At 40.0% G+C, this 16862-nt stretch overlaps 1 protein-coding gene across 1 annotated transcript in view; it reads left to right on the forward strand.

Moving 5' to 3' along the window:
• Positions 1-2191: 2191 nt before the first annotated feature.
• The window catches only part of LOC115424878 (deleted in malignant brain tumors 1 protein-like), a 31807-nt gene continuing 17136 nt past the window's right edge, over positions 2192-16862 (forward strand). Inside the window, exons 1-5 of the mRNA XM_030142273.1 lie at positions 2192-2237; positions 10144-10179; positions 10270-10584; positions 13504-13815; positions 15871-16185. Of these exons, the coding sequence (XP_029998133.1) occupies positions 2192-2237; positions 10144-10179; positions 10270-10584; positions 13504-13815; positions 15871-16185 (1024 nt within the window). The remainder of the gene's footprint in view (positions 2238-10143; positions 10180-10269; positions 10585-13503; positions 13816-15870; positions 16186-16862) is intronic.

Genomic DNA, 16862 nt, shown 5'->3' on the forward strand with positions numbered 1-16862 from the left:
GTGTGTAAGATTCCTGTTGATCAAAAACACAGAAACAAATATGAAGACATAAACTTCCTGCAGAGGTTCAAAGAACGCGCTTTTGTCATGATGTGCTGATAGAGAATATTACAAAAATACCAAGAAACTAAAGTAGAGTGAATGCGTCATATGATATCACCAAATGTGTCAGGAAAGAGACTAAAAATCATTTCTACATTTTTAAATGTTTTTAAAGGTTTCAGAGTCTGGCAGAAATATTATTGTTGTTGGTTTGAACTCTGGGTGGTCAACTCTGTTATTCATGTCAACTCTGTTTGTAGTTTTGCTTTAAAAAATAATTATCAGATATGTTTTATTAACAACCTTATTACAAGCTGTGTCTAATGAAATTTCAAAGTATTTAATTCATTTTTACAGGTTTGTTTACAGAAAATGCACACCCTCGCGGCAACATGTCAATTAAATGTGTTGATATTTTGACTCCAAAACAAAAATGTTTTTATCTAATCAGAACACAAAATTGACTTAATGGATTTACAGACACAATATCTCTAAGGAAAAAGCAATCTTTTACTTTGTTTAACATTTGTTAATTTTATGTATTCTACCCAATTTGTCTGCAACAGAGTTGACAGATTTTTCTGCAACTACATTGTTTTTCACATTAAAAGTTGTAAATGTTACAGGTTTAAGCTCAGCAAATACTAGAAAAGTTCAATTTAAAGTGTGTTCTACGAAATACAAAAGTTTCATGAAAGAAAAAAAACACTCCAAATGTTTGTTTTCTGTCTCCATGTGAAATGTACCCAGCAATTCTGAAATGAGTCATGTGACTAGAACTCCACATTAGACACTTCCATTTTCTACATTCAACCTTTTTGGAAATGACTGAATCATTGCGTCCAGAAAACAGCTGTTGGATGGACAGTCAGTGGTGGGCTGTCAGGGCCTGCAAGGCCTTCTCTGCTGGCCTAAAAAACTATCTGAATCACAGACTGATGTTAATTCTGTTTTGTCCATGAATACTTCTTCGATAATTCTAAATGGTCTGTGTGCTTCCATTCAGAGCTTTTCCTCTGGTTGTGCTGCTTCCACTCATGGATTTTCATATTAAAGCCTTTAACCAATCACATTTCATCATTTGTTGCCAGGCAGGGTCACAGTCACAGAAATCTGCCAGGAGGCCTTCACAGTCACTTCCACGTTCCCTCGAGCAAAACAGAAGTGGAGATGAAACTGTTGCTTCAACCAATCAGATTTAGAGTTGGCGACACCAGGGCCCTCTAGCAGGCGTACGGTGATGTCAGCGTTTTCACACCCTGTGATTGGATAGTCAGAGAGCGGACTAGCCAAAGCCAGCAAACTGCATCTGTAGTGAGCTGCACCGACACCAGTATAGTTGTGTTGGTTTAACAGCTGTTTAGTCCAAACACAACGGCTGAAGGAGGAGAAGAAATGGATTTGGTCGCAGATTTATTGTCAAAGCCATTTTCAAGACGGACTTTTCAATAAAAGCTGGACATCGTTAAGAAAGGTCGGACAATTCCGAAGCTAGCAAGACAGTCACAACCAGGAAAAGGATTTGTCCGTCACTTTCACTGCACTAACTATGAGCGGTACCCCCGGTACCCACATGGATAATCTGTACAACAGAGGAGTTGAACTGTTTTAGAGGAAAGAAAGAAGGGTGGATTTGTGTACAAAGAATCAGAACTTTTGGTGAGTAAAATGTTGCTATTTTCCTCAATAATATTGCAAGTTTATGAGGTTATTATTGCTGCTTTTTTCTGTGTGTCAGCTGTAGCTGCAGTAGAAGGAGACTTGTGCACCCCAGGTTTGTTTATTCACTAAAGGCATTTATTGTGGCTGCACCAGTTATCTATCTGGGATGCAACGGCTCTTTATGCTGCATTTCTGCAGAATAAGATGGTTTTTATAACCATGAAATAGTTATTAAGGGGTGGATTGATTCAGATGGAGCACTACTGGAGGCCTAGGTGTGAAATGCACGGTCCGCCACTGTCGACAGTGGAATATTACCGCCCAAATATGTGAAGGCATGTGACACAGAACACTAACCACAGCAGAGGAGGTGAGGAGATAAGAATGAGTTTGAACTGACTGATGTTCTGATCAAAGATAGAGACGACTATTACTATTCTGATCAAAGAGAGGACGACTGAGAGAAGAGACCAGCACGGGACTGGACATGGACCACAGCGTGATGATCATCTGGATGTCCTTCTGGATCCAAGGTAAGAGGACAGGTCGACATGGTAACCATGGAGACACTTCGCCTCCGTGGTTACAGACGGGTCAGGGGTGTGTTTGATATCAGTCATAGCGTGTGCTGATGGTCATGTGTCTGTCATGATGGAAATGAGGCTCAAACTGACTTTAGTTTAGGAGCTGATTTAGTTGTGTTATATGAACAAAGTGGTCGTTCAATGTGTTTCTAATATTTCCCATGTTTTCGTCTTTTTTGTCCATTTTCTAGAAGGTAATCTGGCAGATGTTCTCCCCACTATCCTTTCTAAGAACATTATTTCATAAACTCCACACACTTTTCATTTCTTCTGAGTTTTTTCAACTAAATTCCAACAATAATCTTTTTTTTTTTTTTTACAGGTTCTTATTCTATTAGTGTGAGGTCCAGTGCGTCCCAGATGGACCGCCCACTACTGTTTGATTGATAACTGTTGAACCAGACCAGTTGAACACAAATATTCCACAGAACTGTAAAGGTCTAAATGCCATCTGAAACAGACTCAAAGGGAAACATTTAGTTTAAATATTTTTACATGAAATATATCCAAAACTAGTGCATCACAGATGGACAAAAAATGTACGTCTTTTTTTTTCCCCCAGAATTCCACAGTTCTCCACAGTGAAGTTCCTCTGACATTTTCATCCTCAAATGTATTCAGTGTAAACCATAAACCCTCTATTTTACAACCCAATAATTGGTTATAGAGGAAAAAAATATATGATCAAACCTAAATAGAACGAGTTTAGAGAAATGTCAGCGTCACTGAAGGACAACAAAAGGAAATATCAAATTAAACATTTTTTATTTCAATTATCAATATCATATACATTTATTTATAATATTTACAACATATAAATAATATTAACATTATATTCACATGCATTTTGCACAGATATATGCATTTATTAATTTTAAACACTGTGTGTTTAGAATATGGCATAAATAATATAATAGTCAAATATCAGTGTATTTGAATAAATGGAGTTTATTTATAGAGTTTATAAAATGAACCCAGAATGACGGCACTAAACTGAGTCACTGTACAAACATTCACACTCACTAAAATACTCACTATTTATATATATGTCTGATATTTAGATTCTTTTCTCCAGTGCTTGTGTTTGATCTTTTTACTCTTGTATATTTTTATTCTCTATTTCTATGGGGGGTGGGGGTGGGGGGGGTGTCCTCCACACCAGGGGGTGGCTGTGGTTCCTTCTTGGGGTCTGCTCCTCCCTGGTGGGGTGGGGGTCCCTGCTGCCCACATGTGCTGGTACTTTGTCTCTCTCTCTCTCTCTCTCTGTCTCTCTCTCTCTCTGGTCAGGATGTGGCTCTAGGTTGGTGGTGCTGGTGTCTGGGGGCGGAGCCTTCTTCCTGGTTTGGATGGCTCCCTGTGATAGCCCCTCCTCTTTTACTTCCTGCTCCTCCTGTGTTCAGTCTGTTTGTGTGCATGTGTGTGTTTACATGTATGTGTGTGTGTGCGTTTGTGTATACGTGTATATGTGTGTGTGTGCGCGAGAGTGTTTTTGTGTGTGTGTGTACATGTCTGTGTGTTTGTGCATATATGTGTGTCCTCTTTTACTTACTTTTCTCAGTCAGTCTTTTTCTGTGTTATTTGAACATATCAGCACTGGTGTGTGTGTACTATCTATCTATCTATACAAATATATGAAACACATATACTGCATAAATATCCATATTAATAAACAGATATACTACATCTATACAAATATATAAAACATACAGGGTGGGGAAGCAAAATTTACAATGAACATTTAGTTGTTTTTTCTCAGCAGACACTACGTCAATTGTTTTGAAACCAAACATATACTGATGTCATAATCATACCTAACACTATTATCCATACCTTTTCAGAAACTTTTGCCCATATGAGTAATCAGGAAAGCAAACGTCAAAGAGTGTGTGATTTGCTGAATGCACTCGTCACACCAAAGGAGATTTCAAAAATAGTTGGAGTGTCCATAAAGACTGTTTATAATGGAAAGAAGAGAATGACTATGAGCAAAACTATTACCAGAAAGTCTGGAAGATACTATTAAAGAAGAATGGGAGAAGTTGTCACCCCAATATTTGAGGAACACTTGCGCAAGTTTCAGGAAGTGTGTGAAGGCAGTTATTGAGAAAGAAGGAGGACACATAGAATAAAAACATTTTCTATTATGTACATTTTCTTGTGGCAAATACATTCTCATGACTTTCAATAAACTAATTGGTCATACACTGTCTTTCAATCCCTGCCTCAAAATATTGTAAATTTTGCTTCCCCACCCTGTATATATTACATAAATTTCCATATAAATAAACATATATACTACATCTATACAAATATATAAAACATAAATTTACTACATAAATATCCATATTAATAAAGATGTATACTACATCTATACAAACATATAAAATATATATATGCTATATAAATATCCATATTAATAATGATATATACTACATCTATACAAATATATAAAACATATGTATGTAAACATTTTCATAATTTAATGTTATGTTTTGCACTTTGAAGTTGTCATTATTTATAGGCATAATGTAATATTATTTTTTCCACATCAAACTGAGAACAAAATATGGAGTCATTCTTTTTTGTCGGTTATTCTGCTGTTATTATTTGACTGTAGATCATATTGGTCTGTATGTGGAACCGCAACTAAAATGAGTTCCACAACCTTGACTGTGGAATTTTTACACTTTGTAAATTCATACCAGGGGCTGGATTTGAACCTTTGGTGGGACGCATCTTTGTCACCCCTGAACTAAAGGATGATGTTAGCTGTAGAATGTGGACTGATCTGGGATCTGCTCCAGTGAACCTCCTCAGACCCACACATGGGTTTACTGTCTACGATTGGACAACAGGTTCATAGCTTTAGACAAAAAAAAACAAAAAAAAAACAAAAAAAAAAAACCTGTCCACTGCAAAGGACATTCCATAAAAATTACCAAAAAAAAATGTATCTGAAAAAACTATTGCATTATGATGTTTCCAATATCAGCAATTACTGAATTAAGAAAAGCCAAAAGTTGTACTTTCATTAGTCTGAGGAAGTTCATATATTCTTAATAAAACAATGAAAAAAAAAATCAAAATGCATTTCAACTTTAGCCTAATTTTGACAAATGAAATCAATCTAAAAAAAATCTGTATACTTTTTTTTCATAACTCATGCATAAAAGGGATAAAACAGATCCAACTGAATAAACAGTGTATTTTTCAGTCCAATCTGTCATGAACTGAACATAAACCCAGTGTGTCCATCCACTGGCATTGATCCAACTGCATGAGTTTGACTGTGGAATCAATGTTGGAGAAGATGACAGTGTTTTCACGGTAACTATGGAGCCTCTGAAAGTCCAAATATGGTCATATCTGGTGACCGTGAAAAGATTAAGAACTGTATTTGACACCAATTATTGACATGGATTGATAGGATTAATGGATCAACAGGAATTAAACAGTTTAGGTCAGTAGATGGTTTAAGTTAAAGGAGGACGTTGGGGTCTTTAAGGTTTAAAGGTGGTCATTTGGGTCTTTAAGGGTTAAAGGTGGTCATTTGGGTCTTTAAGGGTTAAAGGTGGTCATTTGGGTCTTTAAGGGTAAAAAACTGTCACATAAAGTTTGATACAGAATACTCACAGCAGTAGGAGCAGTCCTACAGCACAGGCCTAATATGATGTTCTACTCAGATGTCCACACTTTTTGCTGTTCTATGGAGGTATCAGAAAAAAAAATTCAACATAATTCGAGCAGAGTTTTAGATTGACTGTATTTACTTGTTATTGCTGCGACAGGAGCTGTCACATTTTTTCTTCTTACAATGAAACTCAAAACTGTTCAGAAGAATTTTGAAAGAAACACATATATTTCATTTCCTCATTCTTGTAGGATGTGTTTTGTTGTTCATTGTTCACTGAGTGACACACCTGTCTATCATCACAGTAGAGATTATGGATACGGCAGCATGAGTGACTTTTGGAGGAACTGTTGTGGTCGATGGGCCAGTCTGATTTGATTAGATTTCATTTGAAAGAGTATAACATCTAAATTATATGCTGTACTGAAACACTAAGGTCCAATCCCAGTTCACCCCTTGGCCCCTCCCCCTTAGCCCTACCCCTCCATTTTGTGCGTTCAGGTGAAGGGCTAGGGGTGTCCCGATTATCGATGAGTCGGAGGGGAGAGGCTAAGGGGGAGGGGCTAAGGCAGAGGGCTGTTTGACCCTTCAAATGGAGATTTTTGAGGACCACACTACAAACACAGGGGTCTGACAAATCTGCCATAATTCAGTTCCAATCATGGGTCAGATGGAGGTAAACACAGAAAAACAGAGCAGCAGTGACCAAAGAAACACACAAATGGACAGATTTACTTCAGAAACAAGAAAAGCACTCGGAGAGTGCAGACCTCCGACAAGGCAGATCTACCCCCCCATCACCACCAAAATGTAATCATTTTTTCTTTGTGCCAGTATCAACATTTCCCAAAAATTTCATGAAAATCCACCCATAACTTTTTAAGTTTTGTTGCTAACAAACAAACAAACAAACAAACCCTGGCAAAAACATAACCTCCTTTGCGGAGGTAACAACTGAATCATTAGATCGTCTGTTTAATGCTGTTTCATTGTGTTATAGGTGTCATTTATGCGTTTTGCGGTTGACAGACATAAACAGATGTCCAAAGCCCATGGAACACAGACGGTTCCAGCTGCTGACCACATGGAGAATTCTGTCCCAAAGTTCAAACATCTGTTTATAGAAGCATCGATGACTGATGAAGGGTTGTGTCATTTCACAGGGGAATGTTTCAACCACTACCCCTTACAACCACTGCATGAAAAACCAGATTATCGACCCCGTAAACGCCCGCCAACTTCAAAGATTCCCGGTAATTATCGTGAGTTTACAGAAAAGTTCAGCTGTGCTGGAAACTGCCGCAAACGGAGCCAACGGGAGAGGAGGAGCGGGGCGGGTGTGGGGGCGAGTGGGTGCGGGGGTTAACAGCTCGCCGAGGTGTGAACGACCCTCATTTACATTTGAATGTCACTGGTGCCTGCCATGTCCGACCACAGAGACACACATTGGATGTTTTTTTTCTTTTTATAGCATCCCATTGGATGTTACCACAAAGGACAGCTCACATGTGATTGGTCATCTGTGCAGCATTATAATATGCCCCACCCATTAAAAATATTATTATTATTGTTATTATTATGTTTATTATTCAGATATTTATTTACATATTTATTTATTGTTGCAGGGTAATAATTCACATACTGAAAACATCACCACCAATATCAATTAAGAAAGAACACGACTGCCAAGATCATGTTAAAAAATAAAGACAAGCTTTAATAAAATGTAGAATGCAAAAAGCACACTTACATATTTAAGAAAACAGTGCCAACACTTTCAAATTAAACAAACTTAGAATTTCCACAGTCAGTTCAGTCAGATGTGCTGTCCTCACAACATGTGTCTGTGCAGCTACAGCCACAAACAACACAGTAGAGTCCAAACAAGGCTTTCTGTTCTGAGCTGGAGCTTCTCCTTTACTTGACGTTTTCTGAAACGTTTTTGTAACTGCAACATATAAAATACATCCAACTTCAATTACTAACAGACAGTTATTATTACAGTTATTATTAATTACTCTACACACGTAATGCACTCACATCGCTAGCTTGAATAGCATAAACGTTAGCTTCATTACACGTTCACAGAACAGTTTCAATCAACCAACATCTAGAACCTAATGTTGTTTTCGGATATATACACTTACAAAGAAGAAACTTTTCCAAGGCACACAGTAGTAGAGCACACTTAGCGAACATGAGTTTTTCTGAACTTTAACTGCAGAGAAAAGAACGAACGGAAATATCCGGCAAAGATCATCTCTAGCAAAAGAGCGCTCACTCTGTATACAACCTGAGTGCACAGCGAACACAAAGATCCTTAACGAGAAGACATCTCACTCCTATCAATTCTTAAGCCAACTGCATTTTAACAGATTTTAACTGATTTATCTATTATCAACTTATTGTAACTTATGAAAGTAATTTATACAACTTATGAAATAAGTTTGATCTTTGACCTAAAAACATCACATCAGACAAGTGTTGGTGCCATCTTCTCTGAGGGTGGTCCAGTCCAGTCTTCTGTGGTGGTAGAACATGTGTTGGTTCTGCTGTAGTGTCTGTGGTGGTAGAACATGTGTTGGTTCTGCTGTAGTGTCTGTGGTGGTAGAACATGTGTTGGTTCTGCTGTAGTGTGTGTGGTGGTAGAACATGTGTTGGTTCTGCTCTAGTGTCTGGTGGTAGAACATGTGTTGGTTCTGCTGTAGTGTCTGTGGTGGTAGAACATGTGTTGGTTCTGCTGTAGTGTGTGTTGGAGTGCAGCTCATGGGTTAGAGCTCCAGACTCTGGAAGGATGGAGGCCTTACAGTCCACCCAGATGTCCCATCAGCAGTGCCATCTTCTTCATCAGACCTCATATCCATTGTGATCCCCCTCCATAAATCTCCTCCTTGTTGTCCAGTTCACCCTCTTTTGCCTCCAGCTGCTGTACAGACAGAAGTACCATCAGTGCTGCACTGTGAGGCTAACAGTAGTAGAATGTGGTGTTTGTGTCAGATTCAGATTAAACAGATTCTTCTAAATCTTCCCGTCTTTCTTCTCTGATGTGGACTGAAATGTTCATGGCTTCTGCCTGGACTGTTAGATCTGGTTGGCTGTATGTGTAGTTCCATCGGACTGTTTCTTTATGTCTTACAGGCCACTGGAATTAAAATATACAAGTTAGGAAGAGTAAAAAAATAGATGCATAGGATTATAACAATAGAGAAACAAAACACAACAAACTATTAAAGTTTCTTAATCAACAGGACTCCACTTTCTACTCCATTCAAGCCTGGACTTGCAGCTGGAGCTGCCATTAAATGAGCAGTCACTGCTTCACTGTGGGTGAGCTCAGTCTGAAAACCAAATAGAAATAGTTCAGAAAAAGCAGACATTAAAGGCATACATTTACTTCTATAGAGCAGAATGGATCCAAACTCTTTAAAATCTGACCTTTGCTCTGGTTCATACCATCTGTTGTTTCCTTCACTGTTTTGCAGACGGCGCACACCTTCCTAAAATAATACAAGACTAAGTCACTTTGAGGAACAAACACCTCCAGGTTCAAGCAGGTCAATGTGACAGATTCATGACTTTAATCAGTTCCACAAGTCAAACCACACTATCATACACTGTGCAATTAACTAAGAAAGTCACACTAAGATAAAATTCCCACCCAAATAGCACACAGGTAATAATTAATTGAATATATACTTACCACAATTTTTGGATTGTGCTCCAGCCTTTTTCTGGTTCTTGTCCACAGTCTGGTGGCTCATCCAGTGTCTGCCTGGTTCAAGTCAGTAAGTTGTTGTCTCACCTCCACTGTAAACTGCTGTGTCATGTACGACTCCATTTGCATTTGTATACCTCACAGCAGGACCATTTACATACGAAAACCTCACATAGCCCAAGGGGCTGGGGAGGGGTTATTGCCAAGGCTCTCTAACCAGAGGGTGGGAATTCACGGCAATTCCCGGCAGTTAGAGAGAATTTTCTGTGGTGACTTCAAATTCCCACCAGTAGGCGTTAATTTCAAGTTCCACAGCAATTTACAGGGACGTTAACTGACAAAAACCCCACTTTTCATGCAGTGAACTCCATTTCAAAGAGTAGTGCCAAGTGCAAGGGCTGAGAGGGAGGGGCCAAGGGGTGAACTGGGATGGTGCCTAAATGTGTGTGAATATGGCGGTAAAAATTGTAATAAATCATGTCGTGTTTTTTTTTTTTTCATTTTTCTAGTGTGTCTCCTCTTCACCTCATCTTTACCTGCTGCAGGTCAGTCCATTATCCTGTGTTCGATTTCAGTTCACACAGGTCAAATTTTTAATATAATATTCTATGTATGTGATGTTTTGTGTCTGATAGGAGTTCAGATCAGACTGGTTGGTCCTGGTTCTACTCGGTGCTCTGGTAGGGTTGAGGTCTTCCATGGTGGTACCTGGGGAACAGTCTGTGATGATGGATGGGACTTCAGTGATGCTCAGGTGGTTTGTAGACAGCTGAACTGTGGGACGGCACTGAGTGCCCCAGGCTCCGCCCCCTTTGGTCTAGGTTCTGATCCAATCTGGCTCGATTTTGTGGACTGTTCAGGAAATGAGAGTTCTCTGACTGAGTGTCAACACCCAGGATTTGGAACAGAGGACTGTGGACACGGTGAGGATGCTGGTGTCATTTGTTCAGGTGAGAAATCCTTTTCCACTGTTTCCCATAAAGTTGGAATACAATACTTGGACCTTTCTTCATGAGATGCTTGTGCCAATGTGGTTGATTGTGAACAGATAAAGTGGAGCTGGGACTCAGTATGTGATCACCACCTGGTTAAAGATGATTAGTGACTGTATGAACAGGAACAAGAGGTTTTGCTGTTTTCACACCTAGAATTTGTGTGGATGCTATGTGCCTCCTGTTCATATTCCTGATGTCTTTTGGTATATTTATATTTACATGTTTATTTTTCTATCTATGTTGGGGGTGTGGACTTATGTTTAGAACAGTGGTTCTTAACCTTGTTGGAGGTACTGAACCCCACCACATTCATATGCGCATTCACCGAACCCTTCTTTATTAAAAAATACAATATGATTTTTTTCAAATTCAAGACACAGGTATATGTTTTACTGGTGCACAAAATGAACCGTGCATTAACATCACTGTGCTCAAAGAACAAAACCAATACAGTGCATGAACTTTCAACAAATTCCATACCTTTTCACAAAGACATGACCTTTTTTAATACAACCACACTGAAATGGTTTTAATTTTTAACCTTATGTATTCCAATAATGAACTTATTGTATTTATGCTATTTATCATTTTTAACATTTTAACACACACCCATCACCTAATTTCCATCAGGCTACAATAATAATGAAAATTTACTGCAAATCAGTGTGACTTCTGCTGTTGTGTATATGTATGTGTAGGCCGTCAGGTCAACCCAGTTTTCGTTTCATCTCGCTCCGAACTTTCCGAACCACGCAATTTTGACAAAAAAAAAGATAATTGCATGTAGTGTATCAAAAAAAAAAGTTCTCGTGATACTCCTTCAGTATTTTTGTGATCGTTGTTTTATTACGGCACTAGCTCAGCTTTAGCGTAATACGGTTTCTCCATCTGCGATGATGCGTCGGTTGTCACATGACTGTAACTGACCAGTGCGGTGACCGAAAAATGTAAACAAACACTACACATGGCTGCCTCCGTGGTTAAAAGGAGGTAGTAAAAGTCACAACAACGATGTGGAAAATACTCAAATAATTCATCGTCAGACAAGTGGAAGAGATTATAAACACTTCCGGATGTGTTGTAGTGCTATAAGCAACAACAATACACCACGTATATTGGCTGTCAATCAGAGAAAGAGACTCCGAGGCCGTTTGTTTACATACACGCACCTAGCCCGACATTCACACCCGACTAATGAGTCGAGTGTGTGTCTTGACCTCCGCCGAACCCCTGAGACTGACTCACCGAACCCCTAGGGTTCGATCGAACCCAAGTTAAGAACCACTGGTTTAGAAGGACAGTGAAAATGTCACACTGTATGATGCATCCATGTTAGGATGTTGAAAATCCACAAATAAAATTCTAATAAAAGTTATGAACAGAACTGGTGACAAAGGGCAGCACTGGTGGAGTCCAACCCTCATCGGGAACAGGTCCAACTTACTGTCGGCCACGTGGATCAGGCTGGCACTCCTTTAGTACATGGACTGAACGGCCGCTAACAAGGGGCCATCCACCCCGTACTCCTGGAACATCCCCCACAGGATCCCCCTGGGATCAATTAAAATTATTATATTATTATTATTATTACATTTTCAATTTTGTCTTGGTCAGCTTTTAAATGATGAGATGAGACAGCAATTTTTAAAGAAATAAAAAAACATAGATGATTATGGCTTGAACAGGACAGGTGGTACAGTCATTAGTACAGGTGCCCCCTAACAAGAAGGTTGTGGGTTCAACTCCAACACCAGTCATGACTGATGAGATGTAATAACAGATCTGAATTCACCAAACTACTAAACATCCGTCTACACCAGGGGTGTCCAGTCCTGGTCCTCTAGAGCTACTATCCTGCGTGGTTTAAGCCTATCATCAAGCTCTGCAGAAGTCTGAGAACGACCGTCAGGTGTGCTGGAAGAGGGATCCATCTAAAACATGCAGGATAGTAGCTCTGGAGGACCAGGACTGGACACTCCTGGTCTATATGATGCAATTTTTAATTCAGATGGATTTTTTCTTTTTTTTTTTTTTGTTCAAATAACTTAAAAACAAATTCAACTAATGAATAAATCTGTGTCCAAAAACAAAGACAGACGCAGACACAAGAAAGGATATTTCATAGAGACAACACGACATACGTTAACAGAAAAAGTTCTGTTTTTTCATTTGACATACAAATTTAAGGCAGCCCTTTTACTTATATTTTTCCGTTGAAACAAGAAGTTCTACTTTACAGTGAGGAAGAAAATTTGTGATTTGTGAATACAGACGGCACCCTTATTGTTTGAGAGCACAGACGGCACCCTTTTGTTTCATGTCCCCTGTTGAGCTAACCTCTTTAGCATTAACCAGTGATGTTTTGATTATATGTTAAGATGCCTCCACCAGGTCTGAGAGACCTACCCTCCCTTCCCTTGGTGGGAACCCCCCCTTCCTGGAGTGCGACCCCCCTCCCCTTTCCCCTGAATGTAAATTTTCTTGTCTCCTTCCTAAAGTACAACCCCCTTTTCTTTATTACTTTGTTTGTCTTTTGTTTTCTATTGACTGCTTTGAAGTAACTGTATAAATACCATCTGAAAACATAGATTCGGGGTCAGACTACTGAAACAGGCTCTGTCTGCATCGGTACTCTCACCGTGCTCCGGAACACTAAATAAAGCTACACTCATCGCAGCAAACTTTGAACCACGTTTTGTAATTTTTCTTCAACAACAGTATGTGTGTGTTTCATTGTAATGTGAGTTAAGATTGGAAAATAATAGTGAGTGTTTTACTGATGTTAATCAAACACTTTTAATTTAGGCTATAGTTGTTTGTTTTAATCAAAGACCTTTAAAATGTTTGGTAAATATCTGTTTTCTGTTCCTAAAGATCACGTCAGACTGGTTGGTCCTGGTTCTACTCGGTGCTCTGGTAGGGTTGAGGTCTTCCATGGTGGTACCTGGGGAACAGTCTGTGATGATGGATGGGACTTAAATGATGCTCAGGTGGTTTGTAGACAGCTGAATTGTGGGATGGCGCTGAGTGCCCTAAGCTCCGCCCACTTTGGTCCAGGTTCTGATCCAATCTGGCTCGATGATGTGGACTGTTCAGGAAATGAGAGTTCTCTGACTGAGTGTCAACACCCAGGATTTGGAACAGAGGACTGTCGACACGATGAGGACGCTGGTGTCACTTGTTCAGGTGAGAAATCCTTTTCCACTGTTTCCCATAAAGTTGGAATACAATACTTGGACCTTTCCTCATGAGATGCTTGTGCCAATGTGGTTGATTGTGAACAGATAAAGTGGAGCTGGGACTCAGTATGTGATCACCACCTGGTTAAAGATGATTAGTGACTGTATGAATAGGAACAAGAGGTTTTGCTGTTTTCACATCTAGAATTTGTGTGGATGCTATGTGCCTCCTGTTCCTATTCCTGATGTCTTTTGGTATATTTATATTTACATGTTTATGTTTCTATCTAAGTTGGGGGTGTGGACTTATGTTTAGAAGGACAGTGAAAATGTACACACTGTATGATGCACCCATGTTAGGATGTTGAAAATCCACAAATAAAATTATAATAAAAGTTATGAACAGAACTGGTGACAAAGGGCAGCACTGGTGGAGTCCAACCCTCACCGGGAACAGGTCCGACTTACTGTCAGCTACGTGGACCAGGCTGGCACTCCTTTAGAACATGGACTGAACGGCCGCTAACAAGGAGCCATCTACCTAGTACTCCTGGAACACCCCCCACAGGATCCCCCTGGGGACATGGTCGTAAACCTACTCCAGATCCACAAAACACATGTGGACTGGATGGGTGAACTTCCATGCCCCCTCCAGCACCCTAGCAAGGGTAAAGAGCTGGTCCACGGTTCCACGTCTGGGATGAAAACTGCACTGCTCCTCCTTGATCTGAGGTTCAGCTGTCGACCGTACCCTCTTCTCTTGTACCCTGGTGTAGACCTTACCGGGGAGGCTGAGGAGTGTGATCCCCCTATAGTTGGAACAAACCCTCTGGTCCCCATTCTTAAAGATGGGGACCACCACCCCGGTTTGCAGCTCCAAAGGCACCGCTCCTGATGTCCACACAATGTTGCAGAGGCGTGTCAGCCACGACATTCTTGCAACATCCACAGCCTTGAGATACCCAGGGTGGATCTCGTCAACCTCCCTGGCTCCACTGATGCGGAGTAGTTCCACTACCTCTGCAACTTCTGCCCTGAAGAGTGGTCCATCTGTCTCCTGGTCTCTCAGCTCCGTTACCTCCATGTGATCCTCCATGTGTTGGTGGGATTGAGGAGCTCCTCAAAGTATTCCTTCCACCGCCTGACTACATGCTCAGTTAAAATCATTATTATTATTATTATTATTATTATTATTATTATTATTATTATTATTATTATTATTATTTATTTATTTATTTATTTATTTATTTATTTTTATTATAACGTTTTCAAATTTGTCTTGGTCAGCTTTTAAATGACTAGGTGATATAGCGATTTTTACAGAATTAAAAAAACATAGATAATTATGGCTTGAACAGGACAGGTGGTACAGTCATTAGTACAGGTGCCTCCTAAAAAGAAGGTCGTGGGTTCGACTCCAACACCAGTCATGACTGATGAGATGTAATAACAGATCTGAATTCACCAAACTAGTAAACATCCGTCTACACCAGGGGTGTCCAGTCCTGGTCCTCTAGAGCTACTATCCTGCATGTTTTAAGCCTATCATCAAGCTCTGCAGAAGTCTGAGAACGACCGTCAGGTGTGCTGGAAGAGGGATCCATCTAAAACATGCAGGATAGTAGCTCTTGAGGACCAGGACTGGACAACCCTGGTCTACATCATACAATTTTTAATTCAGCTGGATTATTTTTTTTTTTTTTGTTCAAACAACTGAAAAACAAGTTCAACTAATGAATAAATCTGTGTCCAAAAACAAAGACAGATGTAGACACAAGAAAGGATATTTCATTGAGACAACACGATGTACGTTAACAGAACAAGTTCTGTTTTTTCATTTGACATACAAATTTAAGGCAGCCCTTTTACTCATACTTTTAAGTTGAAACAAGAAGTTCTACTTTACAGTATGTGTGTGTTTCATTGTAATGTGAGTTAAGATTGGCAAATAATAGTGACTCTTTTACTGATGCTAATCAAACATTTTTAATTTTTGCTATACTTGTTTGTTTTAATCAAAGACCTTTAAAATATTTGGTAAATATCTGTTTTCTTTGCTTAGATTCTCAGATCAAACTGGTTGGTCCTGGTTCTACTCGGTGCTCTGGTAGGGTTGAGGTCTTCCATGGTGGTACCTGGGGAACAGTCTGTGATGATGGATGGGACTTAAATGATGCTCAGGTGGTTTGTAGACAGCTGAACTGTGGGACGGCGCTGAGTGCCCCAGGTTCCGCCATCTTTGGTCCAGGTTCTGATCCAATCTGGCTCAATGATGTGGCCTGTTCAGGAAATGAGAGTTCTCTGACTGAGTGTCAACACCCAGGATTTGGAACAGAGGACTGTGGACACCATGAGGACGCTGGTGTCACTTGTTCAGGTGAGAAATCCTTTTCCACTGTTGCCCATAAAGTTGGAATACAATACTTGGACCTTTCCTCATGAGATGCTTGTGCCAATGTGGTTGATTGTGAACAGATAAACTGGAGCTGGGACTCAGTATGTGATCACCACCTGGTTAAAGATGATTAGTGACTGTATGAATAGGAACAAGAGGTTTTGCTGTTTTCACATCTAGAATTTGTGTGGATGCTATGTGCCTCCTGTTCCTATTCCTGATGTCTTTTGGTATATTTATATTTACATGTTTATGTTTCTATCTAAGTTGGGGGCGTGGACTTATGTTTAGAAGGACAGTGAAAATGTACACACTGTATGATGCACCCATGTTAGGATGTTGAAAATCCACAAATAAAATTATAATAAAAGTTATGAACAGAACTGGTGACAAAGGGCAGCACTGGTGGAGTCCAACCCTCACCGGGAACAGGTCCGATTTACTGTCGGCTACGTGGACCAGGCTGGCACTCCTTTAGTAAATGGACTGAACGGTCCCTAACAAGGGGCCATCCGTACTCCTGGAACACCCCCCACAGGATCCCCCTGGGGACATGGTCGTAAACCTACTCCTGATCCACAAAACACATGTGGACTGGATGGGTAAACTCCCATGCCCCCTCCAGCACCCTAGCAAGGGTAAAGAGCTGGTCCATGGTT

This window comes from Sphaeramia orbicularis, chromosome 8 (genome assembly GCF_902148855.1).
Source record: "Sphaeramia orbicularis chromosome 8, fSphaOr1.1, whole genome shotgun sequence".
Classification (NCBI taxonomy): Eukaryota; Metazoa; Chordata; class Actinopteri; order Kurtiformes; family Apogonidae; genus Sphaeramia; species Sphaeramia orbicularis.